Here is a 23739-nt window from a genome sequence, read left to right on the forward strand (position 1 = left end):
GATGTATAATTATTTGAATGGATCGAATAATTAATGTGTTAATCAGGTCCAACCATGGTTCGGTGCAAAATGAAGACGAGAAGTCGATGCATCTCGAGGATAAGAAGAATAATTCTACTATGACAAGAAAATCAAAGGAAGAGTTGAGATATAACAGTTTCCAAAGATCAGAAGGAAACTTTTGAAAAATAGAAGCCCTATATATATATTGAGAAGTTGGCTGACAAAACCAAAATTGCCGATATATAGACCTTCTCTCATTGTAAATTGTTGAAATATCGACACTTTAAATTGCCAAGTTGTTAACAAGTCTCTATTGCATTCTATAAATTCAACTCCCCTCTTGAGAGAGAGAGAGAGAGAAAGAGACTGGGATTTTCAAACCCTAGCCATGTTAAAAAGTACTTGCCTTATAGTCAATTTGCAAGGTCGTCTCTGCCTTGGGTGAATTTGCAAAAACGCAGCCTGATTGGAGGTGAAACATTTGATTTAGATGTGGGGCCCAATCAATGATGGAGGGTGATCAGGTGTAGCAGCAGCACAGTAAAAGTGTTCAATTACATTTCTCGGGTTTAGGTGCATTTTTTCTTAATATTTTGAATGTTTGATCTTTTCATATATATTATTTATTTATTTTTATTTTACATATTTTGAAGCTAACGTCCAATTAATTTATGCTAGTTTACGATTTTTGATTAATTTCTTTTAGAATTGGTGAATTTCTGGTTTTGAAATTTTCTATCTTTGACGTTTGGATTTTTAAAATTTCTTTTTAATATATGAATTTTTTATTTTTAAATTTTGTGAATTTTGAATTGCTATAAAAAAATTTCATAAATTCAATTTTGAAATTATTATATTATTAGAAATTTTAATTTTTTACCATATTAATCTTTTGAAATTTATTTTTTTTCTTTTCTTTTTTTGGATAAGCAAAGCTGGGGTAAGGCAGCGCCCCCCCCCCCCCCCCCACCCCCACCCCCACACACACCTAGATTACAAATTAGCTTATGAAAGAATTTTTTTCATTTAATTATGTTTAAAAATTTCCAGGTATTTATTATGTATATTTTGATTATCTGCAACTCATCCCTTATTTATGTTTCTTTTTTCACAAAATCATCCTTCTATAGAAGGCCATGGTGTTGATTTTTGGTTATTTTTAAAAAATCGTCATGCAAAAAGATCCTTCAATGAGGGTAAAATGTTCATTGTATGGGCATCTAACGGCTGCAGTCACATGGTGGGGATGGCTCTCAACATTTAAGAGAGGCATGAATTTACAAAATCGCACAAGACAGGGACCATTGTTTGCAAATCTGCCATAAGGCAGGGAGTAATTTGCAATAAAACCTTATTTTTTATCGTTCTTTTGAATCATCTGATTCTTTATTATTCACAAGAAGTTCCAAATATTGCCTATTGCATATATCAATTTGAAAAACTGATGGGCATATAACATCACCTTATACGAATTGTAGGTCCACCTATAATTGCGATATCTCAGGCCCACGTTTGGAAGTTAAATATTCATTTTCACATGTTATATTTGTTTTTCAATTTAAGAACAGGACATGGTTCTAGTTGTCATGTTTGTTTTATCCTATGGAATGTCAGACTCAACTAGTTCCAAACTTTCTATAATTTTATGTCCAAAGCCAAGTAGGTCGGATGCGAATAACATTTTGATATATATTTTAATATTAGATACAATTCCGTGTATCGTATACAAATCCTAACTGTGTAGATGTGTGATATTTGATCTACAACTGAACAAAGATCCTGTCTCTATTTGGTATAATTGAATTATATTGAATTTGACACTAGGGTGAAAGCATTTACTTAAGTAAATAAACTTTAAATTATAGGCACTAGGGTGAAAGCAGTTTATCAGGAGAGAGAGAGAGAGAGAGAGAGAGAGAGAGAGAGAGAGAGAGATCAACATTACTTAAAAGTGAAACTCAACAAAGCGTTGAGTCCCACAAGCACAAACACAACAGCACAACATGAAAACACCATTTACACAAAAACAGAAAAACCCGAACACAAAATAGAAAACCCATCAAGGACCACAGACATCTTGATGAGGATCGGTTGGAGGCAGAGGCAGGTCTTTGCGATATATACGTACGATAGCATACACATCAGCCAAGACCCTATGAGTCAAACAGTTAAGGTTGAACGGGACATCCCGAAAAGTAGCATCATTTATGGCCATCCATATGAACCGCCACACTGTAAATAACCAAACTCTCCAAATAGTCCTCCACTTCTTTTCACGTCTAATTATAGCCGGGCCGAGGATAAGATCTAATGCAAAGCAGCCCTCCCACACAACAAATGATGGAGCCCTCCAAGTTTTAGAAAATAATTCCCGAAACACTTCACATGACCAAAAAAGATGTGTGGTTTCTTCAGCATGTCGACAAAGCACACACCAACTGGAAAACTGAAACCCCATTCTCTTGATCTTGTTATGGGTTTGTATCCGATCATGAAGAATCAACCAAGCCAATACCTTGGTCCTCGGAGGTGGTCCCTTCGCCTATAAAACATGTTTGGGGATCCAACCCGGACCTGGAGGTAAAAGAGAACGGTAGACCTTATGGACTTGGAAAACTCCCGCAATTGAGACTGCCTATTGAAGTCAAGATCTGTCTACCCCCACGTCCAAATCCCTGTCAAGAAACAAACGCAATGCCTTAAACCACATTTTCCTCAAATGTGATGTGTATGGTCCACGAGCCTCCCGACAAACAACAAGTGAATCGATTAGACCATATTTCAGTCGAAAGAAGTTTGCACATGCATCCTGTGAAGTATGAGCCAACCAACACTGCTTCACAGCCAATGCCACACTCCTTTTACGCAAAGCAAAAATTCCTAAGGAGAGAGAGAGAGAGCAAAATTATAGGCACTAGGGTGAAAGAATTTTCTCAAGAATTCAAGTCACATGGGGAATGGTGTGACATCAAATCTCATAGAACTCAAATTGACTTTGCGATCTAGTTTTCCAGTGATGGGAAAACAAATGGTATGTTTGGTTCAGATTTAGCCTTACAAGAAAACATGTTCAAGATCATATGAAAATGAATCACTTTCTTGCTTTTCAAACGTGTTTATGTTTTAGCTTTTACGGCTTTATGTTGCAAAAATAAACCATTACTATGTTTTTTATTTTTTTATTGAAACATTTTAATTTACAGGTACAAGAACATGGTGATTACATGAGTCATGAGGCAAGCAATTAATCCCCTCATTAATACATGAAATCATCAGACAAAGAAATCCACAAGTCTAAAACTCGACTGACAGTTCATTGAATTTGTTAAAATACAGTTCCGCGCACCTCATGTCCATGCCTTTAAACCCTCTGCACACATGATTGGCAATATAGCAAGTTACTTGGAGTTAACATTTAACGAGTCCGGATCCACTCATCCCCTAAGTCATCCCCATCTTCATTGCCTTCTTTGGAATTCCATTGACGCAAGTTGTTTTGATCAAATCATGTGATCTACATCATCCAATTAGTGAAGAAGATGAACACTTGAATCGCCCAAAAACCAACTTGTTTGTAGAATTATTTGGCAATTCAAAAATCTATGGCTGAGAAAACACAAGAACAACTTGATAAAGAGGCATGGATATTAAAATTGGTAATGTTGTTTGAAGAAGACGTCTTAGAGGAAAAAATAATGCAGAAAGAGGGAATCACAATTTATTCAAATTACTTACATTGATACACAATAACCATAATTATACAAATACATAGAGTCTAATTCCATGAAATTAGTTGAGGATAACGATAAGGTCATCCCCACCTAGTGCTTATCCTTATCTCAGTCATGATAGTCATTATCATGACTGAGATAGAGTCGCGTTCTAACATGCTCCCCCTAAAGTTGGAGCATGGGGATTGATGACGCCCAACTTGCTCTTGAGTTGAAGAAATTGATCTCTTCTCAATGGCTTGATAAACATATCTGCACACTGTAAGTTTATCAGAACAAATTGAGTTCCGATTGAACCATTTTGATTTTTTTCTCTTATAACATGCCAGTCGATCTCTATATGTTTAGTACGTTCGTGGAACACTGGATTTGTCACAATATGCAATGTTGCCTGGTTGTTACAAAACATGAACATAGGTTAGGTATGCTTGATTCCTAAATATGTCAATAAATATTTTAACCATGTTAATTCACAATTTGCAAGTGCCATCGATCTATATTTTGCTTCAACTGACAATCTTGATACTGTTGTTTGCTTTTTTGTTTTTCAAGACATTGGACTCTTTCCCAACATGGTACAATAACTTGAGGTAGATCTTCGAGTTTCAGAACATGATGCCCAATCTGAATCACAATAGACAAACAATTAAAGTTTGCTATCAAATGACAATAGAATTGGCTTGACCTGACCATGATGCCTTGACATGGCGTGAACGTAAGATAGCGCAAAACCCTCTATGAAGCCTCAAGATGTGGCCTCCTTGGTGTATGCATAAATTGGCTTAAAATATTGACACAATAGGCTATGTCAAGCCTTGTAATGGTGAGATATATCAATTGACCCACTAGTCTTCGATAATAAGTTAGATAATTCAATGTCTCTCCTTCCTCTGAATTAAGTTTTTTGTATTGTTCCATAAGAAAATCTAACGGCTTTACCCCCAAGTACTCGTGATCTCCAATGATGTTCAATGTGTATTTGTGTTGTGATAAGAAAATGCCCTTACTGGATCTTGAAACTTTGATTCTCAAGAAATATTTGAGTACTCCTAGATCTTTGATGCGAAAAACATTATTTAGAAGTACCCTTAGTTAGCTGATTATTAAAATATCGTCTCCAGCAATAATGATATCGTCAACATATATGAGAACAAATATACATCCAAGCTTTGTGAAGCAAAAAAATAATGAATAATCCACCCTAAATTGAGTAAAACAAATCCCTTTAAGAAAATTAAAAAATTTTGCAAACTAATTTTGAGATAATTGTTTGAGTCCATAGATGAATTTGTTGAGCCGATAAACTCGTTACTCCTCCTATCGGCGAAAACTAGGAGGGAGTGTCATATAAATTTCTTCATCAAGATCACCATGTAAAAATGTATTATTGACATTAAATTGATAAAGGTCCCAATGATTGACGGCGGCTACAACCAAGAGGCACCGAACAATGACGAGCTTAACAATAGAAGAAAATGTCTCGTGATAGTCAAGACCTTCAACCTGTATATAACCTTTAACAACAAGACATGCTTTGTAATGCTCAACTAATCCATCTAATTTATACTTCACTTTGTAGACCCATTTGCAATCGATTGTTTGTTTACCTGGTGGAATGTGTGTAACTGTCCATGTATGGTTGTCTTCAAGTGCACGAATTTTAGCTGCCATGGCTGCCCTCCAATGATCACACCCAATGGATTGGGTAAAGGTCTGGGGCTTAGGGTTTTTGGTAAGAGCTACTAAGAAGGCACAATGAGATAGAGAAAAATTATCATAAGTATGGTAATAAGAAAGATGATACCTTGTACCTTTTTAGTGAGCACTCAGAGCGACTGATTGGGGCAAGTAAAATGCAACATAGCATTTATAATCTTGAAGATGAGTAGGTGAAGCCTTTATCTTGGAGGAACATTGAACATAGATAGCGGATCCGCGGAATGCCAAAGGAGGACTCGGAGTAGAAGAAGGGAGAGAAATAGGTGGTGATGGACTTAGACAAGTTTGAGAAATCAGTATATTGTCCTGAGTATCAATTATGAGAAGTGAATAAGGTACATATGATGGAGAATCAGAAGATGAGATGGGTAAAAAAATATCTCTAGAGTTAGATGACACACATGAAGCAGATTGAAAAGAAAAAACGTGTTCATAAAAAAATACGTATCTGTTGGTGAAAATAGCGTGGGACTCAAGATCATATAAACGGTAAGTAGCTTGACCATATGGATATCCAAGGAAGACATATTTTCTCTCTCTACTATCAAATTTGTGAGAGTGACGAATATTGTGAGCATAGCACAAGCATTCAAAAACTTTGAGGTGTTGGTAATTAGGACTTTTATGAAATAAAACATCATGTGGGGTTTTCCCATGAAGGGATGTGCTGAAAACATGATTTATGAGGTATGAGACAGTCATAATACATTTTTCCTAGAATTTTATAGGGAGATTGGTTTGAAAGCTTAATGCTCGAGCTATACTAAGAAGATCTTGGTTTTTGCATTCCACCACTCTATTTTGTTGAGGGGTTATATATACAATTATGTTGGTGAACTATACCCTGATTTTGAAAGAATGTCCACATATCGGTTGAGAAAAATTCACTCCCATTATCACTTCTAATCTTTTGGATTTGAGTTTTGAATTGGGTCTAAATTATGAAAAAAAATCTTGGATAAGAAAAAATGTTTCAGATTTATAACGCATAAGGTATACCCAAGTAGAAAGAGAGTAATCATCTATGATGATTAGAATCGTTTACGGTGGTTTGGACATATTCGGCAAAGGCCTAATGATGCTCCAGTTAGAAGGATGGAGAAATAGGAAAATATATTAGTTAAAAGAGGTCGAGGTATTCCTAGGAAGACATGGATGGAGGTGATAGGAAAGGATATGAATGCTTTGAACCTCACCAAGGACATGGCATTGGATAGAAATGATGAGAGGAGAAGGATTCATGTGGAAGACCCATAATGATTTTCTTTTTTGGTTCATATCGCCGACCCCAATTATTTTGGGATGAAGGCGTAGTTGTTGTTGTTGTAATAAGTTAGGTGAATGGAATTAAGATTAGGTGTAATGGGACACTTTAAGTGTGCTGCTATACCTCATCACGCAGAGCTGCTGTTGGTCCCACAGCTAACAGAATGTGACCCAAAGATGATGGGTGATCAGGTGCGAAAGCACAATAAAAGTGTGAGATCACATTGCATCTAATCCTCCCTCATGGGAATGAGCAAATATGTTTATTGCTTATTACAATAGGTACCAGGTGACATAACTATACCTCCAAATTATTGCTTCTTCATTCTTATACTTCCCAAATACTTTACACTTTTAAGGCATTTTTAATGCCCGTTTCCTGATTCACGATTTCATGCATTGATTTTCGTACCCAGTTCTTACTCTAGTAACTATGGTTTTTCCATTTGTCATGATAAACCCAAAATCTTGATGATATAAGAAGAAATGGAATGAAACTTGCAATGGGTCCAACAGTCATCGTAGTTCTTTGTCTTCTAATCTGGAACAAACCAAACAGTGCTCGAGTGCACCACGTTCAGACAAAACACAAGATGAGGATGGCTAATGAGTGCTCAAAGAAATAATTCCGCTAGTCGGTGCTCTCTCTCTCCCTCTCTCAATGCGTTGAAAAAATAACCCTCCATACAACTCTCTTTTTAAACTGAGGGTGGTGTATGTTCGCCCCTGAATCCCATGTCTGTGTTCAGGGGTCCCAAAAAGCACCACGTATATAAGCACATGGGGCTCGTATTCCCGGGTATGTTGACATCACTCAGCATTGGAGTCTTATGCGGTTGCAAAGACTTACGCACCCTTGCTTGCTATTCTTGCCGTAAAACGATGGTTTGAGAAAATGATAAAGATGTCCTTTATTCAAAAAAGGAAAACAAACGGTTTAAAAAAAGGACAAACATGTCTTTCATCCAGAAAGTCGAGGATGATGTTGAATCTTCAAAGTCTACACAGCGAAACGAACCTTAGTTGACGATCCGATGGTGATCCGGCAAAACGATGGTGAGGCGACGATTCGATGGTGAGCCGGCGATCCGATGGTCATCCAGCGAAATGAACCTAAGCCATCAAAAATGTTTGTTTGAACTTTTCATCGTCATCTTTTTCTTCCTTATCCATAAAACACTGTAAAACCCTCTCTCTCTCTCTAGAGAAGAAATCAAGGGAGGCAAAGAGTTCTCCCTGGAGAAGGCCATGAACATCAACCCCCTCACTCTCTCTCTCTTTTCTTTCTACTTCTGTGCACATCCAGCAGACGATCCTACATTGCTCCATCAAACACCGACTGACCTGCACACTGACTGTAGCATCGTTCAACTTGATGAGTTGTGGAGCCTGATTCATAGTTTTTGCCCTTACAGGAGGGGGTTTGGGGGCTCCTCCCAGCGTGGGTAGCATCATTCAACTTGATGAGTTGTGGAGCCTGATTTAGAGTTTTTGCCCTTACAGGAGGAGGGTCCGGGGGCTCTCTCCCCACACAGGTCTCCTTCCTGATTTAGAGTTTTTTGGGGCCTTGTATAATTTTTTTTATTTTTTTCCCTCTTTTAACTATTGAAAAAGAGCAATAAAGCATTTTGTTTAATCGTGGGGCTCATGTTTCCTTCGGTTGTTTCTTTCTTGAGGTTTTCATAACACCCCTTCCCACGATTTTTCTATTTTTCTTTTTCTTTCCCACAATTTTTTAATGACTCCGCTATAGCAATTTGTAGTGTTTTCGGGTCTTCAACGAGCCCCACAACGATTTATAGTGTTATCCGGCCTTCCAACAACGATTTGTACTATTGTCGGGCTTCCAACAGTGATTTGTAGTGTCTTATGCAAATCATTATAGCAATTTATAGTGTTTTTGGGTCTCCAACGAGTTCCACAATGATTTATAGTGTTGTCTAGTCTTTTAACAGTGATTTGTAGTATTATCGAGCCTTCCTACAACAATTTGTAGTATTTTTGGGTCTCCAACGAGTCTCACAACGATTTATAGTGTTATTCAGTCTTCCAACAACGATTTGTAGTGTCTTTCGCAAATCACTATAGCGATTTATAGTGTTTTGGGGTCTCCATCGAGCCTCATATTGATTTATAGTGTTTTTGGATCTCACTATAGTGATTTGTAGTATCTTCCGCAAATCACTATAGCTATTTGTAGTGTTATTCAGTAAGCAAATCGCTGTAAATCGCTACCCGAATTAGAACAAACTTGTCAGGGCCATATCTCTCTAATCGAAAGTCATATTCCAAATTCATAAAAAGTGGTGTCTTCATTATTGAGTCTTGTTTATTTCTGTCAAATTTTAGCGATTTCTATGGTAATTCCATTCTCTATTTTAACTAAAAACCAGACTCCTATTATTTTGTGTTATTTGAGTTGTACAACACAGAATAATAGGGGTCTGGTTTTTAGTTAAAATGGGGAATTAATGATAATAGAAATCACTAAAAATTTATAAGAATAAACTAGACTCAATAAAAAATACACCACTTTTTACGTGGAAGACACTATAAATCGCTATAGTGAGATCCAACAACATTATAAATTGTTGTGGGGCTCGATGGAGACCCAAAAACACTACAAATCGCTATAGTGATTTGCGAAAGACACTACAAATCGCTGTTGGAAGACCGAATAACACTATAAATCGTTGTGGGGCTTGTTGGAGACCCAAAAACACTACAAATCGTTATAGAAAGGCCCAACAATACTACAAATTGTTGTTAAAAGACCGGATAACACCATAAATTGTTGTGAGGCTCGTTGAAGACCAAAAAATACTATAAATCACTATAGGAAGGCCCAACAATACTACAAATTGTTGTTGGAAGATCGGGCAACACTATAAATCGTTGTGGGGCTTATTGGAGACCTGAAAATACTACAAATTGTTGTAGCGGAGTCATTGAAAAAATCATGAGAAAGAAACAGAAAAAGAAAAATAGAAAAATTGTGGGAAGGGGTGTTACGAAAACCTCGAGCAAGAAACAACCGAAGGAAACATGAGCCCCATGATTAAAAAAAATGCTTTATTGCTCTTTTTCGATAGTTAAAAGAAGAAAAAAAATTAAAAAAATTATACAAGGCCCCAAAAAACTCTAAATCAGGAAGGGGACCCGCGCTGGGGAAGAGCCTCCAGACCCTCCTGCTATAAGGGCAAAAACTCTAAATCAGGCTCCACAACTCATCAAGTTGAATGATGCTACCCACGCTGGGAGGAGCCCCCAAACCCCCTCCTGTAAGGGCAAAAACTATGAATCAGGCTCCATAACTCATCAAGTTGAATGATGCTACCCACGCTGGGAGGAGCCCCCAAACCCCCTTTTGTAAGGGCAAAAACTATTAATCAGACTCCACAACTCATCAAGTTGAACGATGCTATCCACGCTAGAAGGAGCCTCCAAACCCCCCTTCTGTAAGGGCAAAAACTCTGAATCAGGCTCCACAACTCATCAAGTTGAATGATGCTATTCACGCTGGGAGGAGCCCCCAAACCCTCCTCCTGTAAAGGCAAAAACTCTGAATCAAGCTCCACAACTCATCAAGTTGAATGATGCTACCCACGCTGGAAGGAGCCCTTAGACCCCCCTTCTGTAAGGGTAAAAACTCTGAATCAGGCTCCATAACTCTTCAAGTTGAATGATGCTACCCATGCTGGGAGGAGCCCTCAGACCCCTCTCTTGTAAGGATAAAAACTCTGAATCAGGATCCACAACTCATTTAGTTGAATGATGCTACCCACGCTGGGAGGAGCCCCCAAACCCTCCTCCTGTAAGGGTAAAAACTCTGAATCAGACTCTAGTAAAAATTCTGAATCAGGCTCCACAACAGTCAATGTGCAGGTCAGTCGGTGCTTGATGGAGCAATGTAGGATCTTCTACTGGATGTGCACAGAAGCAGAAAGAGAAGGGAGAGAGAGAGTGAGAGGGTTGATGTTCATGGCCTCCTCAAGGGGAGATTTCTTTCTCAGATAATCCTGCAGTGCAGAGACTAGGTCTTAAATAATCATCTTCGGGGCACTTAAGTCTTTACAACCACTCTTTTTCTAGAATCGTCATTTTTGTTTGGCACCAATGGAGGAGAGGGTACTTAAGTCTTTGCAATCGCATCAAACTCCAATGCTAATTAATGCTAACTAACATGGGGATACGAGACACACATGCTTAAGTACGTGGTGCTCATTGGGACCCCCGAACACAAGATATAGCTAACTGCCCTCTTCGGGGGAGAACATATAACCTGCTTCGCCCATTATCCCAAGAATGTCTATAAATGCACGTACCTACACACACCTCATGCACTCAAAACCCATCAAAGACCAACTCCCCAAGACACTCTTTATTTTTCCAAGACACTCTTTATTTTTTTTAAGTAAACTTCCCAAAACATTCACAAGCATGCATCTCAAGTCTTTAGCAGCAGTGTTGTTGTTGGCCCTCACTGTGGGCTTCGCCGGTGGAAAGGTTGGTGGTGGTGGTGGTGGTGTTCCTGCTGATCGAGCTAACCCTCTGTGGGTGAAGTTCCACCGCATGGTTGGCAGCCACAGACGGCAGAACGTTGCCGGGCTCGGCCTGCTGAAGCAGCTCCTCCACCGATTCGGCTACCTAGACGACGACACAATCTACTCTGATGAATTTGATGCGAATCTGGAGGCCGCTGTCAGAGAGTACCAGCAGTACTATGGGCTAAATGTCAGCGGGGTGCTGGACGACCCCACGATGGAGTTGTTGGCCCGACCGAGGTGTGGCAACAAGGATGTGCGCATTGGCCACAACAAGGATATGCTAACGTACGCCTTCTCTGCTTTGAACCAGCGGCATGGCGAGGGTCACCTGAGGGCAGTGTTCGCTCGCGCGTTTGTGAGGTGGGCAACAGTCTCCAACATCAGGTTTGTCGAGAGACACTTTATTTTGAGCTAAAGAAGTTATGCAATTCTAACGTTAGGTGATCTGCATAATTCATTTAGTGAGGATTCGAATTTGGATCACTAGGTTCTGACATGAGCGCAGGTTTTTTGGCAATTCAAAAATGCCATATATACACTAAAATTTGTTGATTTAAAAAATATATTTTTCATTGGGACTGTGAATAATCTTTAGTTGATATATATATATACACACACACGGTGGTTTGGTACCATGATACCATACGATGGTACACACTCTTGTTTACATAGATCTAGCTACAAAATGGTAAATCTAACGGTACTGATATATTTAACATGATTTATTTACTATATTAGAAGGTTTTATCATGTTTATACAACATAGTATATCATTTTTGAGATAGTCAAAATCAACAACTCATAATTCATAAAATAAGTGTGGTTTAAAAATGATATAAAAAATTATATTTGAATCAACTTTAATGCATGATAATAATAAACAGAATATGCTAAACATGATCCAACAGTTGAATTTTGCATTTTGAGCTTAGATTTATGTAAACAAGTAGGTATCATCATAAGTTAAGGTAGTACAATACACTGAAGCACAAATATATATATATATATATATATATATATATATATATATATAGAGAGAGAGAGAGAGAGAGAGAGAGAGAGATGATAACCACTTTTCTAACTAACAGGCCTTTCAAAGGTTTTTTTTCATGTTTTTCTTAAATCTAACTGTACAAATTAATGTATCCTATGCTTGATTTTATAGCAATCAACTCTTGGATCATCCAATTGGTTGTGCAAGTAGGTTTTTATAAGGTTTAAAAAAACCAACAAACTAAGATTTTAAAAAAAAATTTAAGTCTTAAAAAATCATGTTTTTCATCAAAAAAACATTATCTAAGTGTTGTTTCAAAGTAAATTGACCGTGTTGAAAACATCTGTAGCGTGGCGGTTAGCAGTTACCACCATCTCTCTCTATATATATTATACGTTAATATTTGCTACCTTGTTTTTTTTTTTTTACATCTAACACCATAGATGTGATCCATATGTTTTACTTAGTGCGGACAAGCTTTTGGATCATTGGAATCTGACCTGCATACATGTTTTTTAGGCGATCCAAAAATCAACAGCTATGAAAGCATAAATTTTTTACTCATAAAAACCTATTTTTTCATCAAAAAACATGATCTAAAAGTTAATTCCTACTAAATCACTTATGCTGAACACATCTACGAGGTCAGATTGTGTTGAAACAACTCGTGAGATTCAAATTTGTCTACAGCAAGTGTATATATAGAGAGAGTGGTAGTTGTCTGACCACTTTGAACCTGATCGAAATGGACGTGCACTGAGCATCCATGGTGCATGCGTGATGGATGATCAACATCCTGTAGCGTTAAAAAAAGCCTTTAGCAGCGCTTTTGAAGCGGTGTTAAATGCAATTTTTGCCGGAACCTTTAACAATGCTTCAAAACTACCGCTAAAGGTCCTTTACACACAGCAGGAGGCATGTGTGTAAAGCTCCTTTAGCGACACTTTTGAAGCAATGCTAAATAATGTTTAATTTTTTCTCAGACCTTTAACAACACTTCAAAACTGCTACTAAAGATCAATTTAATGCTATATAACGCTGAACGTCCTACGTGCGTCCATTTCAGTCAGGTAGCTCTCTTTCTCTCTCTCTCTCTCTCTCTCTATATATATATATATATATATATATATATGAAAAGTCATAGGTGTTGATTGTATTGACTCATTTTGACCCCCATATGTGTATTCATCAATCTTTTTGCAAAGGATCGTATGTTGAGCCTCATAGTTGACAAGCTGTACCCTATAAATGGAGGGGTCAGGTGCAGCAGCACATTAAAATTGTGCAATCACATTTTACCTGATCTCAATTCCTGAATTCCCATTCTACCTGAATTTGGCCAACCTTTTTTTTTCCATGAAGAACGCGAAAACCACCCGAAAATCAGAGACCTAGTCATGATGGCTTTGTCTACCAGTACTTACAGTTGATTTCCCAATAGTGTAAACCCGTGGTGAACCCCTTACTTCTAGGGAGTAGCCTTGCTTCCTTTGGCGCTGATGCCCATGTATATGGAACCCTGACCATCCGTCTAACAGCCAAGGCCCCCTCCCACTATCCCAAACCCCTTAGGGCAATATTATTGTTAACCATGCTCCATATTGCTTTCCCTCAAACATTCTCTAGTTCCTCTCTCATTCCATGTTTAACAACATTTGAAACAGGTTCACCGAGGGAGGGACCAGACTTCTGGTCTGCTGATATCCGGATTCAGTTCATCTCAGGATGTCACGGGGATGACTACCCATTTGATTGAAGAGGGGGAGTCCTGGGGTATGCGTATGGGCCGGAAGACGGGAGATTCCATATTGATGCAGATGATAGGTTCGCGATTGATGCATCAGATTTGGCGAAGTCGTTCACATTTGATCTCGAGTCCATGGCTGTCCACGAGATCGGCCACTTGCTTGGCCTAGACCATACTTCCATTGAAGGAGGAATCATGTATCCCTACCTCCCTGTTCACCAAAAGAATGTGGAGCTGCATGCACATGATGTCCAGGGAATCCAGGACACGTATGGTCCTTGATAAAGGTGCACCAGATAGCCTTTGGTTTGTAAATAATTAAATAAGTTCTACAACTTGCCTTAACTTGGTGGGTTTCGGAGTTTGAAGAAGATGTGTTGTGGGTGTTCATTTCTGTAAAGACTTGCTGCTAGGTTATTTGGTGCTGGGGTATGTGCTATAGGTTGTAAGACCTCCTTGTGGGACTTTATGCTGTTAAAAATAACTACCAAGCAAGGACATCTTTTTTTTCTTTTGATAGCTGGGGATAACTTAGTTATTAATCAAAGGCGAGTACAAGAACAATGGTGACAAAAGCCACTGCCAAAATGAAACAAGAAAACCAAATAATGTCCTTAAGGCAAAACTCATGATTACTTAAACTGATCTTACAATCTCCAATGCGAGAAATAGGAAGATTATTACCATTGCCAACTATGATGTGAGGGTTACCTTGACAGGGCACAGAAGAGCTCATTGAACGTGCACCATTGGTAATATGATTTGTAGCTTCAGTGTTATAAAAACATTCTTCATCTCCAAGTGATTGACATTGCAACAAAAATGATGAGGTAGATTTTCAGTTTGAGTTGCACGGTTAAAACGATCCTTGCAATATATAGTATTATGGCCCATAAGATGACAAATCTGACATCCAACATTAGTGTCCTGGTTTTGAAAGTTTGAATTGCTGGTTTGATTATTTCAAAAAATTTAATAAGAGTTTTGTCTCTTATTTTCATAACCTCCTTGACTTTGATTTCGGTTGATGGGTATCACAAGCAGAATTCTTTTCTGTTGAAGCCTGACAGCATTAGTCTGTTGAGCTCCATCTGCCAAAGGGAAAGAAAAATGCTATACAGACTCCCAAGGGGTCGGTAGAATGCTGACCAAGAATCTCCCCAATCAATTTGGAATGCATCTATTGGTGGAATCTACTCCACCGCCGGTTTCTACTTCAAGAGGCAAAATTCGTGGGCTCTCTTTTTTCTCATTCCCTACCTTTTTTAAATCGTGGGCTCTCTTTTTTCCTTCCCTACCTTTTTTTTCTTTACTTTGGGAAGGGATATGAACCACTTTTAGCAACTTACCAACTCTCTCTATCTCGGTGTTGTGTATTCTCCCCGAAACACAAATTCGCGTGTTACCTGTGTGTATGGAGGGATATCTTGGGACCCGCAATAATTCATATGCCAATGTTACCCACGATGACTTTATAATAAAATAACATATAAAAAAGGTAGATATGCTTTTGACGAAAATGTCCTCCCGTAAGATAGATATGTGTTGAACGAAAATGTCTTCCCGCTTCCTGTATATACATTTGCATGTTTCGCCTTTGTTGCAGCACAAGCTAAAAACAAAGGCAAAAGAAGGAGGAGGAGAGGGAGAAGCAAAGAAAGGCACTTGTTAGATAGAAAACTTTTCCTGGTTCGTTCCTACCTTGTGGAGATAACTATAAATCGAACGACTGGTTTGATCATTGGTGGGTGTCAAGAGGGGTTTGTCGGCCATCTCTTTTTACAGTTTTCTCTTCTTCATTTTCATTAGGCAGTGTGAAAAAAAGCAATGAAGCACAAACATTCCAACATGTGCCATTAAAGTGTCGTGAGTACCTTTCCATGTCATTGTGCTATTGTTGAAGAACGTATGTCGTCGTGAGTGTCATTAAGGTATTGTTTTGTTATTTCAGGCAGATTTTATCGTTTCAACGGTTGAAAACTTGAAGACATTTGTAAGATGCTGGGACTAGTTAACAAGAATGCTTGGTTACAGATGTGAGCAAGAGTCTCTACCCTATTCGGTATCGTCTATTCACTCAGTATATGCAATGTAACACAAATTGCGGTTATAGTAACATGTATATCGATTTGTGAGATTGTTTTATTCATAATATATTATGTTGAATTGTCGTATATTGATTTGTAAGATATTATGTGTTTTCTAGTGTCAATTTATGAAATATAGTTTTGTTTGTTGATATCAATTTATAATATTATGCTGAATTATTATATATCGATTTATAAGCTATTATGTATTTTCTAGCGACGATTTATGAGATATTATTTTGTTTGTTAATATCAATTTGTAATATATTATGCTGAATTGCCGTATATCGATTTGTAAGATATTATGTATTTTCTAGTGTCAATTTTTGTAAAATATTATTTTGTTTGTTAATATCGATTTGTAAGCTATTATGTTGAATTATCGTATATCGATTTATAATATATTATGTATTTTCTATTGTCGATTTGTGAGATATTGTTTTGTTTGTTAATATCGATTTGTAATATATTATGTTGAATTATCGTATATCGATTTATAAGATATTATGTGTTTTCGACTGTCGATTTATGAGATATTATTTTATTTGTTACTATCAATTTGTAATATATTATGTTGAATTGTCGTATATCAATTTATAAGATATTATATGTTTTTGAGTATCGATTTGTTAGATATGGTGTTGTTTACTAATATCGATTTGTAAGCTATTATGCTTAAGTAATCGATAACCATTGTTATATGCATCTTGAATAAATCATAGTAAATGTATGCATTGGCTAACACAAATTGAACTAGTTGTAGTGAAGATGGCGTATCTCAATCATTGGAAAGTCATGGAGCAACGAACATCCGTACTATCGATACACCTGAAGAATTGAATATGTGCACTAATGATGCACATGATAAGAAGGGTGCAGGCATTGAATTCAATCTTGACTTGAATATTCCAGCAGACAAAATGCAATTCGATAATAAGGTAGACGATCATGACAGTGCACTTGACAAAGGTGCAGGCACCTCAAGTCCACATGATAGTACACTTGACTCTGTTCCCGTAGAAGAATGCAGTTTAATACTGAGGAAGCTGCATACAAATTTTACAATGATTATGCCTTAAAAATTAGCTTTAGTGTTAGAAGGTATTCTTGGACAAAAAATACATAGGGTGTCATGGTGAGAAAGGCATATGTTTGTTTAAAGCAAGGTTGGAAGAAGTCAAGTGAAAATCTAACAAGGAGCAAGCCAGATTCAAGATGCGGTTGTCCAGCGAGAATGGTGTTAAGAAGACTTCCGAATAGGAAATATGTAGTTTATACTTTAATCAATGATCATAACCATGAATTAGCTGCTTCATTTATGACTCTTATGTTCATGTCACATCGTAAAGTAACTGAAGCGCATGCTGTAATTGCAGAAATAGCTGATACCATCGGCATTACACCAAGGAAGACATACAATTTCTGTGTGCATGTAAATGGTGGTCGTGAGAATGTACCATTCACACCTATGGATCTAAGATACCACTTGAGAAGGAAGACGTCAGAAAACATGAAGAATGGAGGAATATGTTCTTTGGTTGATTACCTATAGAAAAATTCAAACATTGATCTTGGTTTCTTTAGTGCAATACGACTGGATGAAGATGGGTATACTGTGAATATATTTTGGGCAGATTTAAAGTCAAGAGTGGATTATGAATGCTTCAATGATGTACTTATTTTTTATACGACAGTGAATATGAAACAATGGCCATTTACGCAGTTGATAGAGTGAACCATCACTCACAAAGTTGCATATTAGGTGGCGCTTTTTTGTATGACCAGACCAAGGAGACCTTTGAGTGGTTGTTCAGAGTATTTATACAAGCAATGAATAAGAAGCACCCTGGAGCTGTACTTACAGATAGTGATCTTGCAATTACAGCTGCAGCGTCTCATGTATAGTCATATGCACATCATCGCCTATGTTTGTGGCATATCTTTCAAAATGCAACAAAGAACATATGACACATTTTTAATCAGAAGATAGGGTTTGATAAAAAGTTTAGACATTGTGTACTTAAGAGCATAGGCGAGGTCACTTTTATGTCTGATTGGGAGCAAATGATTCAGATGTACGACCTTGAAGACTGTGTGTGGTTACAATATTTATATATAGACAAAGAGAAGTTGGCATTGGCATATGGAAGACAATATTTTTGTGCAAGTATGATAAGCACACAAATAGCTGAATCTATGCATGCCACACTGAAAAAAATATTGTATTTATGTTTAACAATGTTTCGTTTCATGGAACAATATGAATTATTTGTAGACGGTCTTAGACAGAATGAGCTTGAACAAGATGTGAAATGCTTCAACACCTGCTCTGTAACTTTGGGCATAAAAATATTAACGCAACCTGTAGATCTGTATACACTAACTGTATTTGAATGGACTAAGAAGGAGGTTATACAGGTCATGAATTGCAACATAGAAGGACATATGCAATATGGGAATGTGCACAAATACCATATTGTATGGGATGACGAAGAGTATCCAAAAAGGCAAGAAGCACATGTTACGCACAATGTTGACAACAAAACAGTTGAATGTATGTGCAAAATGTTTGAATTCAAAGGTATTTTATATTGTCATGCATTAAAGGCACTTAATCAAGAGAAGATACAAGAAATACCTGAGTCATATATAATGCAAAGATGGACGAGACAAGCAAAGATTGAACTGCTAGAGACAAATAATGTCAGTCCATCTAGTGTTGATGAGAAGTGCCAGATAGCCTCCCGTTACCAGCAACTATGTAGGTCACTTATGCATGTTGTAGATTTGGCATTGAAAAGAGAAGAAGCCTATGTATGTATGAAAGACGTGTCAAGAAAATTACTTGAAAAAGTGCAGTTAATTTACCATGAGTCCGTTGCAGCTCGTAAATACCAATCTAAGAAAATGAGATCGAACAACGTAGGTGAAAATCACGCTTCCCCTAACCCTTGTGAAAAATTGCGCCGAAGCGTAAACATCATCTTCGACAAGTCAGGAGTAAACATTATAGATTATGATGGGAATATTCACCTAGCGAAGGGTATCAAAAAGAAATCTGCCACTGATCGCAGTCGTCGGTGGACAAAGGGTGCACTGGAATTGGTTGGCAAGAAAATGTCTAAGAAACAACCAACCCTTAAACAACAAAGCCCTTTGCATGAACATGTATGTAATACAGTATATTGCTTCCCATGTAAATTATATTACATGTAACCCATCAATATCTTACTTGTGTAATTTCCAACATGCAGCAATACCATATAGACATGCATTACAATGTTGTAACCTGTAATCCACCCGACCTGTTTGAGTGAAACGATGGCATGAGTATGACAAGTCTTTTGGTATGTAACAATTTTGGGAGGATGTTAGCATTTCTTGTTGAACTTAATGTAGTGTCTGATAGTGTTCTGTTTCATGACAGGCTCTGTTCAATTCAAAAGCGAACAACGCAACATAGGAATCGCGTGTGGATTCTTCAGCTTTAAAATAGTTGTAGCATTTAACTTTCATATATTACAAATCGTTGTAATGTTTAGCATTCTATAATTTTTTGTTGTAGTTCTATAATTCTTTGTTGTAAATCGATAATTCTTTGTTATAATTCTATAATTCTTTGTTGTAAATAGATAATTCTATGTTGTAATGTTATAATTATTTGTTGTAATTCTACAATAGAAATCATACTACAAATATCATAAAAATTGATACTAGAAAACATATAATATCTTACACATCGATATACCACAATTGAGCATAATATATTACAAATCGATATATGAAAATTCAACATAATAGTTTACAAATCGATATTAACAAGCAAAACCATATCTCATAAACCGCAAAAGGGATTAGTGATGTATGCGGTGTACAAAGGCTTGTAATGTTCGCCCTTCATCAATGAAAATCCAATAAGCGATTAGAGACATGTACTGTTCATAAATCGTTGTAATGCTCACTCTACGTGAATGAAAATCGCAAAGGGATTAGCGATGTATGTGGTGAACAAAGACTTGTAATGTTCGCCCTTCGTTGACATAGACATAGCCCGTAAAAGCGATTAGGAAATATCATTGACATAGACATAGCCCGTAAAAGCAAATCGGGATAGCACGTAGCCTTCATATGTCATTGTGTAAATCATGATGGTACACGTCATTCAATTAGACAAAGCTCATTGTCTCAAAGACAAATGTTATTGTGCAAATCTCAATGGTATAACGATTTACACAATGATGTCTATGTCAGCCACATCTGAATAAAAATTACACTATGCATGAGTACAAATCGCGGTAAAATTGCACGGTCAATGTTTGTGCAAATCATTTGACTTTTATCAATCATTATGTAAATCACGATAGGAATATAACTCATAAAAACAAATCATTGGCATTTTTACACTACAAAATGCTAAACGATAATTCTGTGTTGCAATGTTATAAATCTTTGTAATTCTATAATAGAAACCATACTACAAATATCATAAAAATTGACACTAGAAAACACATAATATCTTACACATCGATATACAATAATTGAGCATAATATATTACAAATTGATATTAACAACCAAACAATATCTCATAAATCGACATTAGAAAACACATAATATCTTACAAATCTATATATGGCAATTCAGCATAATATATTACAAATCGATATTAACAAACAAAACAATATCTCATAAAATCAGTATAATATCTTAAATTGTTATAGAATTTACATTGTTGCGATTTGGGCGCTTGAGGTGGCGATTTGTGTGTTCAACACACGTGTGCCAGGTTCATGATTTTGTTTTATGGATCAATGTGAATTTTTTACAGTCTTACAAAATTTGTTACAAATGTCTGTACACAAAAAAATTGGAAATTGAAAGTTGAACCAAAAATTGCTCTCTCTCTCAGCAGTAGAACGTAACTATCTTTGTATTATCCTTGAGAATAGGTAGACGTTTAAAATGACTTCTTACTCTTGGGGGCCTCGCGTCCTTCGTAGCTTTCTAGGTAATCTTGCAGTCTGGGTTTTTGTATCATCCTCAACTAAAAAATCCTTCAATTCCTCGCATAGTTCTTTGCAAAATCCAGGTATATCATCCTGAAAAAAAAATCCATAAATGAGAACAATATAAAAATATAGTAATCAATAATATAGGTTAATAAATAATGTTTAAGTGTACAACATACAACGGTGAATTCTGGTGCTCGTCCATAGTATATTACTTCAATATACTTTATTACAAAGATGTCATAATCGACGCCATTATTTTGCAAAGGAGCATCCTCTGCGACGTGAAGCCTCATTGTGCCAATGTCGACACCCAACATGTATTTAAAAAATCCAACCTGTGGTTTATGCAAAAGCAAGAAAATTCTGAGCCACGATACAAGATACGGTAATCTTAAAGATAGAAACTTACCAAATGCACAATGTCACGGTCTACACCAATGTCATAGTCCAAGGAGTTGTATAGCCATAATTTTTGTTCTTGTACATCCAACACGTATAAGACCCAATACTTTTTCGATTGCCACAATATAGGAATCAATATTTGCAAATCGATTATAAAATATCTTAAAAAATGGATATGAAAATGCGTACTGATACCATAAAAATCGATGTTAAAAATCAGCATATAAATCGATATTAGAAATCAACATTGAATCAAAATAACATCTTAAATCGCTATGGAAATTCCTATTGATAGCTTAAAATAGATACTAAAAATCAACAGAGAAATCAATATTAAGAATCAAAACAATATCTTAAATCGATATTAAGAATCAACATAGAAATCAATATTAAGATTCAAAGTATTATCTTAAATCAATATTGAGAATCAAAACAATATCCTAAATTAATATTAAGAATCAGCATAGAAATCGATATTAAGAATCTAAACAATGTCTTAAAAATTGATATTTAGAATCAACATAAAAATCGATATTAAGAATCAAAACAATATATTAAATCGATATGCAAATTCCTATTGATAGCCTAAAATCGATATTAAGAATCAAAACATGATCTTAAATAGTTTTAACATCTTACAAATCGATATGGACATAAAACTTTTCACTTGAAAAAAAGTCTGCTATTTGTTAATCATCAACCCAGTATTGTATTCCGTATAGAAATCAAGATGCGTATGACATTCGACGGACAATACTTTGTTGAACGAAACAATAATAATAGTAAGTTTAAAACACGAAGGTACATTAGTAAATAAAATGATAAAATAAACATATCAGATAACCGATATACCAGAAAATAAGGGGTGACGATGCAAACCAACATGATTCTTCCCTTGCTTTGAATATACATGATGAAATCGCGTATAGTCTGTTTAGAATAAATGTGCATTTGTTAATATACATACCCATGGCATACGATAATGTATAACTGAGAGTGGTTTCATATGTACAAAATTACTGATAGTGTGTTCTTTTGTAAATTCATCTCGCATTCGGTCGATGTTCTCTTTGAGCACTTTGCTGAGTTTTCTGGTACCTTATTTTGTAGATATTGCATTGAAATTAGCTGAATATTCAGTAAAATAATTGTAGCATTATATTCAGTAAACGAACTGTAAACGGCATAAAAAGGTTGAAGCAGGTTATAAAAATCGAAGGTACTTTTTTTTGCGGACGTTCGACTGAATCGTAGCATCCTTCTTCGACATCGACACAGCTTGCGCTTAGAAGGAGGTTAGAGAAAATGTTGATTTTTTTGTTCGTTGCTATTAAAAAAAATGTCTTGTGTGCCTTACGGAACACGATGATTCATTCATTTATTGTTCACATCATTTCACATCCTGTCAGTTTTCAAAAATCATGTAAAAAGAATATTAACAAATAAATAAATTACATTGTGCATTAATTAAAAGACGTCGTTTCATTTGCTAGTATCATCGACACAATGTTAGTACGTGTAAATGAATGACACGTAGCATAACATCAGTAGCGTGTCAGATCCTAAACCCTGTACTAATGTTATGCACCATTTCTTGTAACTAAAGGAATTGCTATATATAATAAACTCAAAACTAGTAATCACTATAATTGCTATTACAGGAAGTATAAATCATGGTAACTGCATAATCGCTATACCTATTAATCGCTAAACTAAGTAATCGCTATCACAAAAAACGCTATAAATAATAAACCGTAAACCAATAATCTTTATATGATTTAGCAAACGTAAGTACAAATAATGGTATCTTCGTAGTCGCTATACTGAGTAATCGACATATTAAGTAATCGCTATCACGAGAAATACTAAAAGTAATATATTTTAAGCTAGTAATTGCTATACGTAGCAAACGTAAGTACAAATCATTGTAACTTCTTAAACACTATACATATTAATTGCTATATAGAGTAATCGCTATCACAGGAATCACGATACATAATAAACTCTAAGCCAGTAATCGCTATACGTAAGTACAAATCATGAAAGAGTTAGTGGCACTTCTGTGTTACACTTATTAAGGAAAAAATTATATAATTACAACAAATAATGTCAAAATTACAACATAGAATTATCGAGATACACAAATCATATATGTTTATTCACTTGCGCTTGACGACTCAGATAGACCTATAACTTGTCTCTTGCTTGCACTTGGTGGAGTCTCTTTATTCGG

General features: G+C 36.3%; 1 protein-coding gene across 1 annotated transcript; it reads left to right on the plus strand.

Moving 5' to 3' along the window:
- Positions 1–11159: 11159 nt before the first annotated feature.
- Positions 11160–14289, plus strand: LOC149837499 (metalloendoproteinase 1-MMP-like). The gene is made up of 2 exons (XM_090008049.1): positions 11160–11650; positions 14019–14289. The coding sequence occupies exons 1-2, from the start codon at positions 11160–11162 to the stop codon at positions 14287–14289; spliced, it is 762 nt and encodes a 253-aa protein (XP_089864175.1).
- Positions 14290–23739: the final 9450 nt, after the last annotated feature.

Source organism: Nuphar pumila, chromosome 5 (assembly GCF_984573655.1).
Source record: "Nuphar pumila chromosome 5, dmNupPumi1.hap1.1, whole genome shotgun sequence".
NCBI lineage: Eukaryota > Viridiplantae > Streptophyta > Magnoliopsida > Nymphaeales > Nymphaeaceae > Nuphar > Nuphar pumila.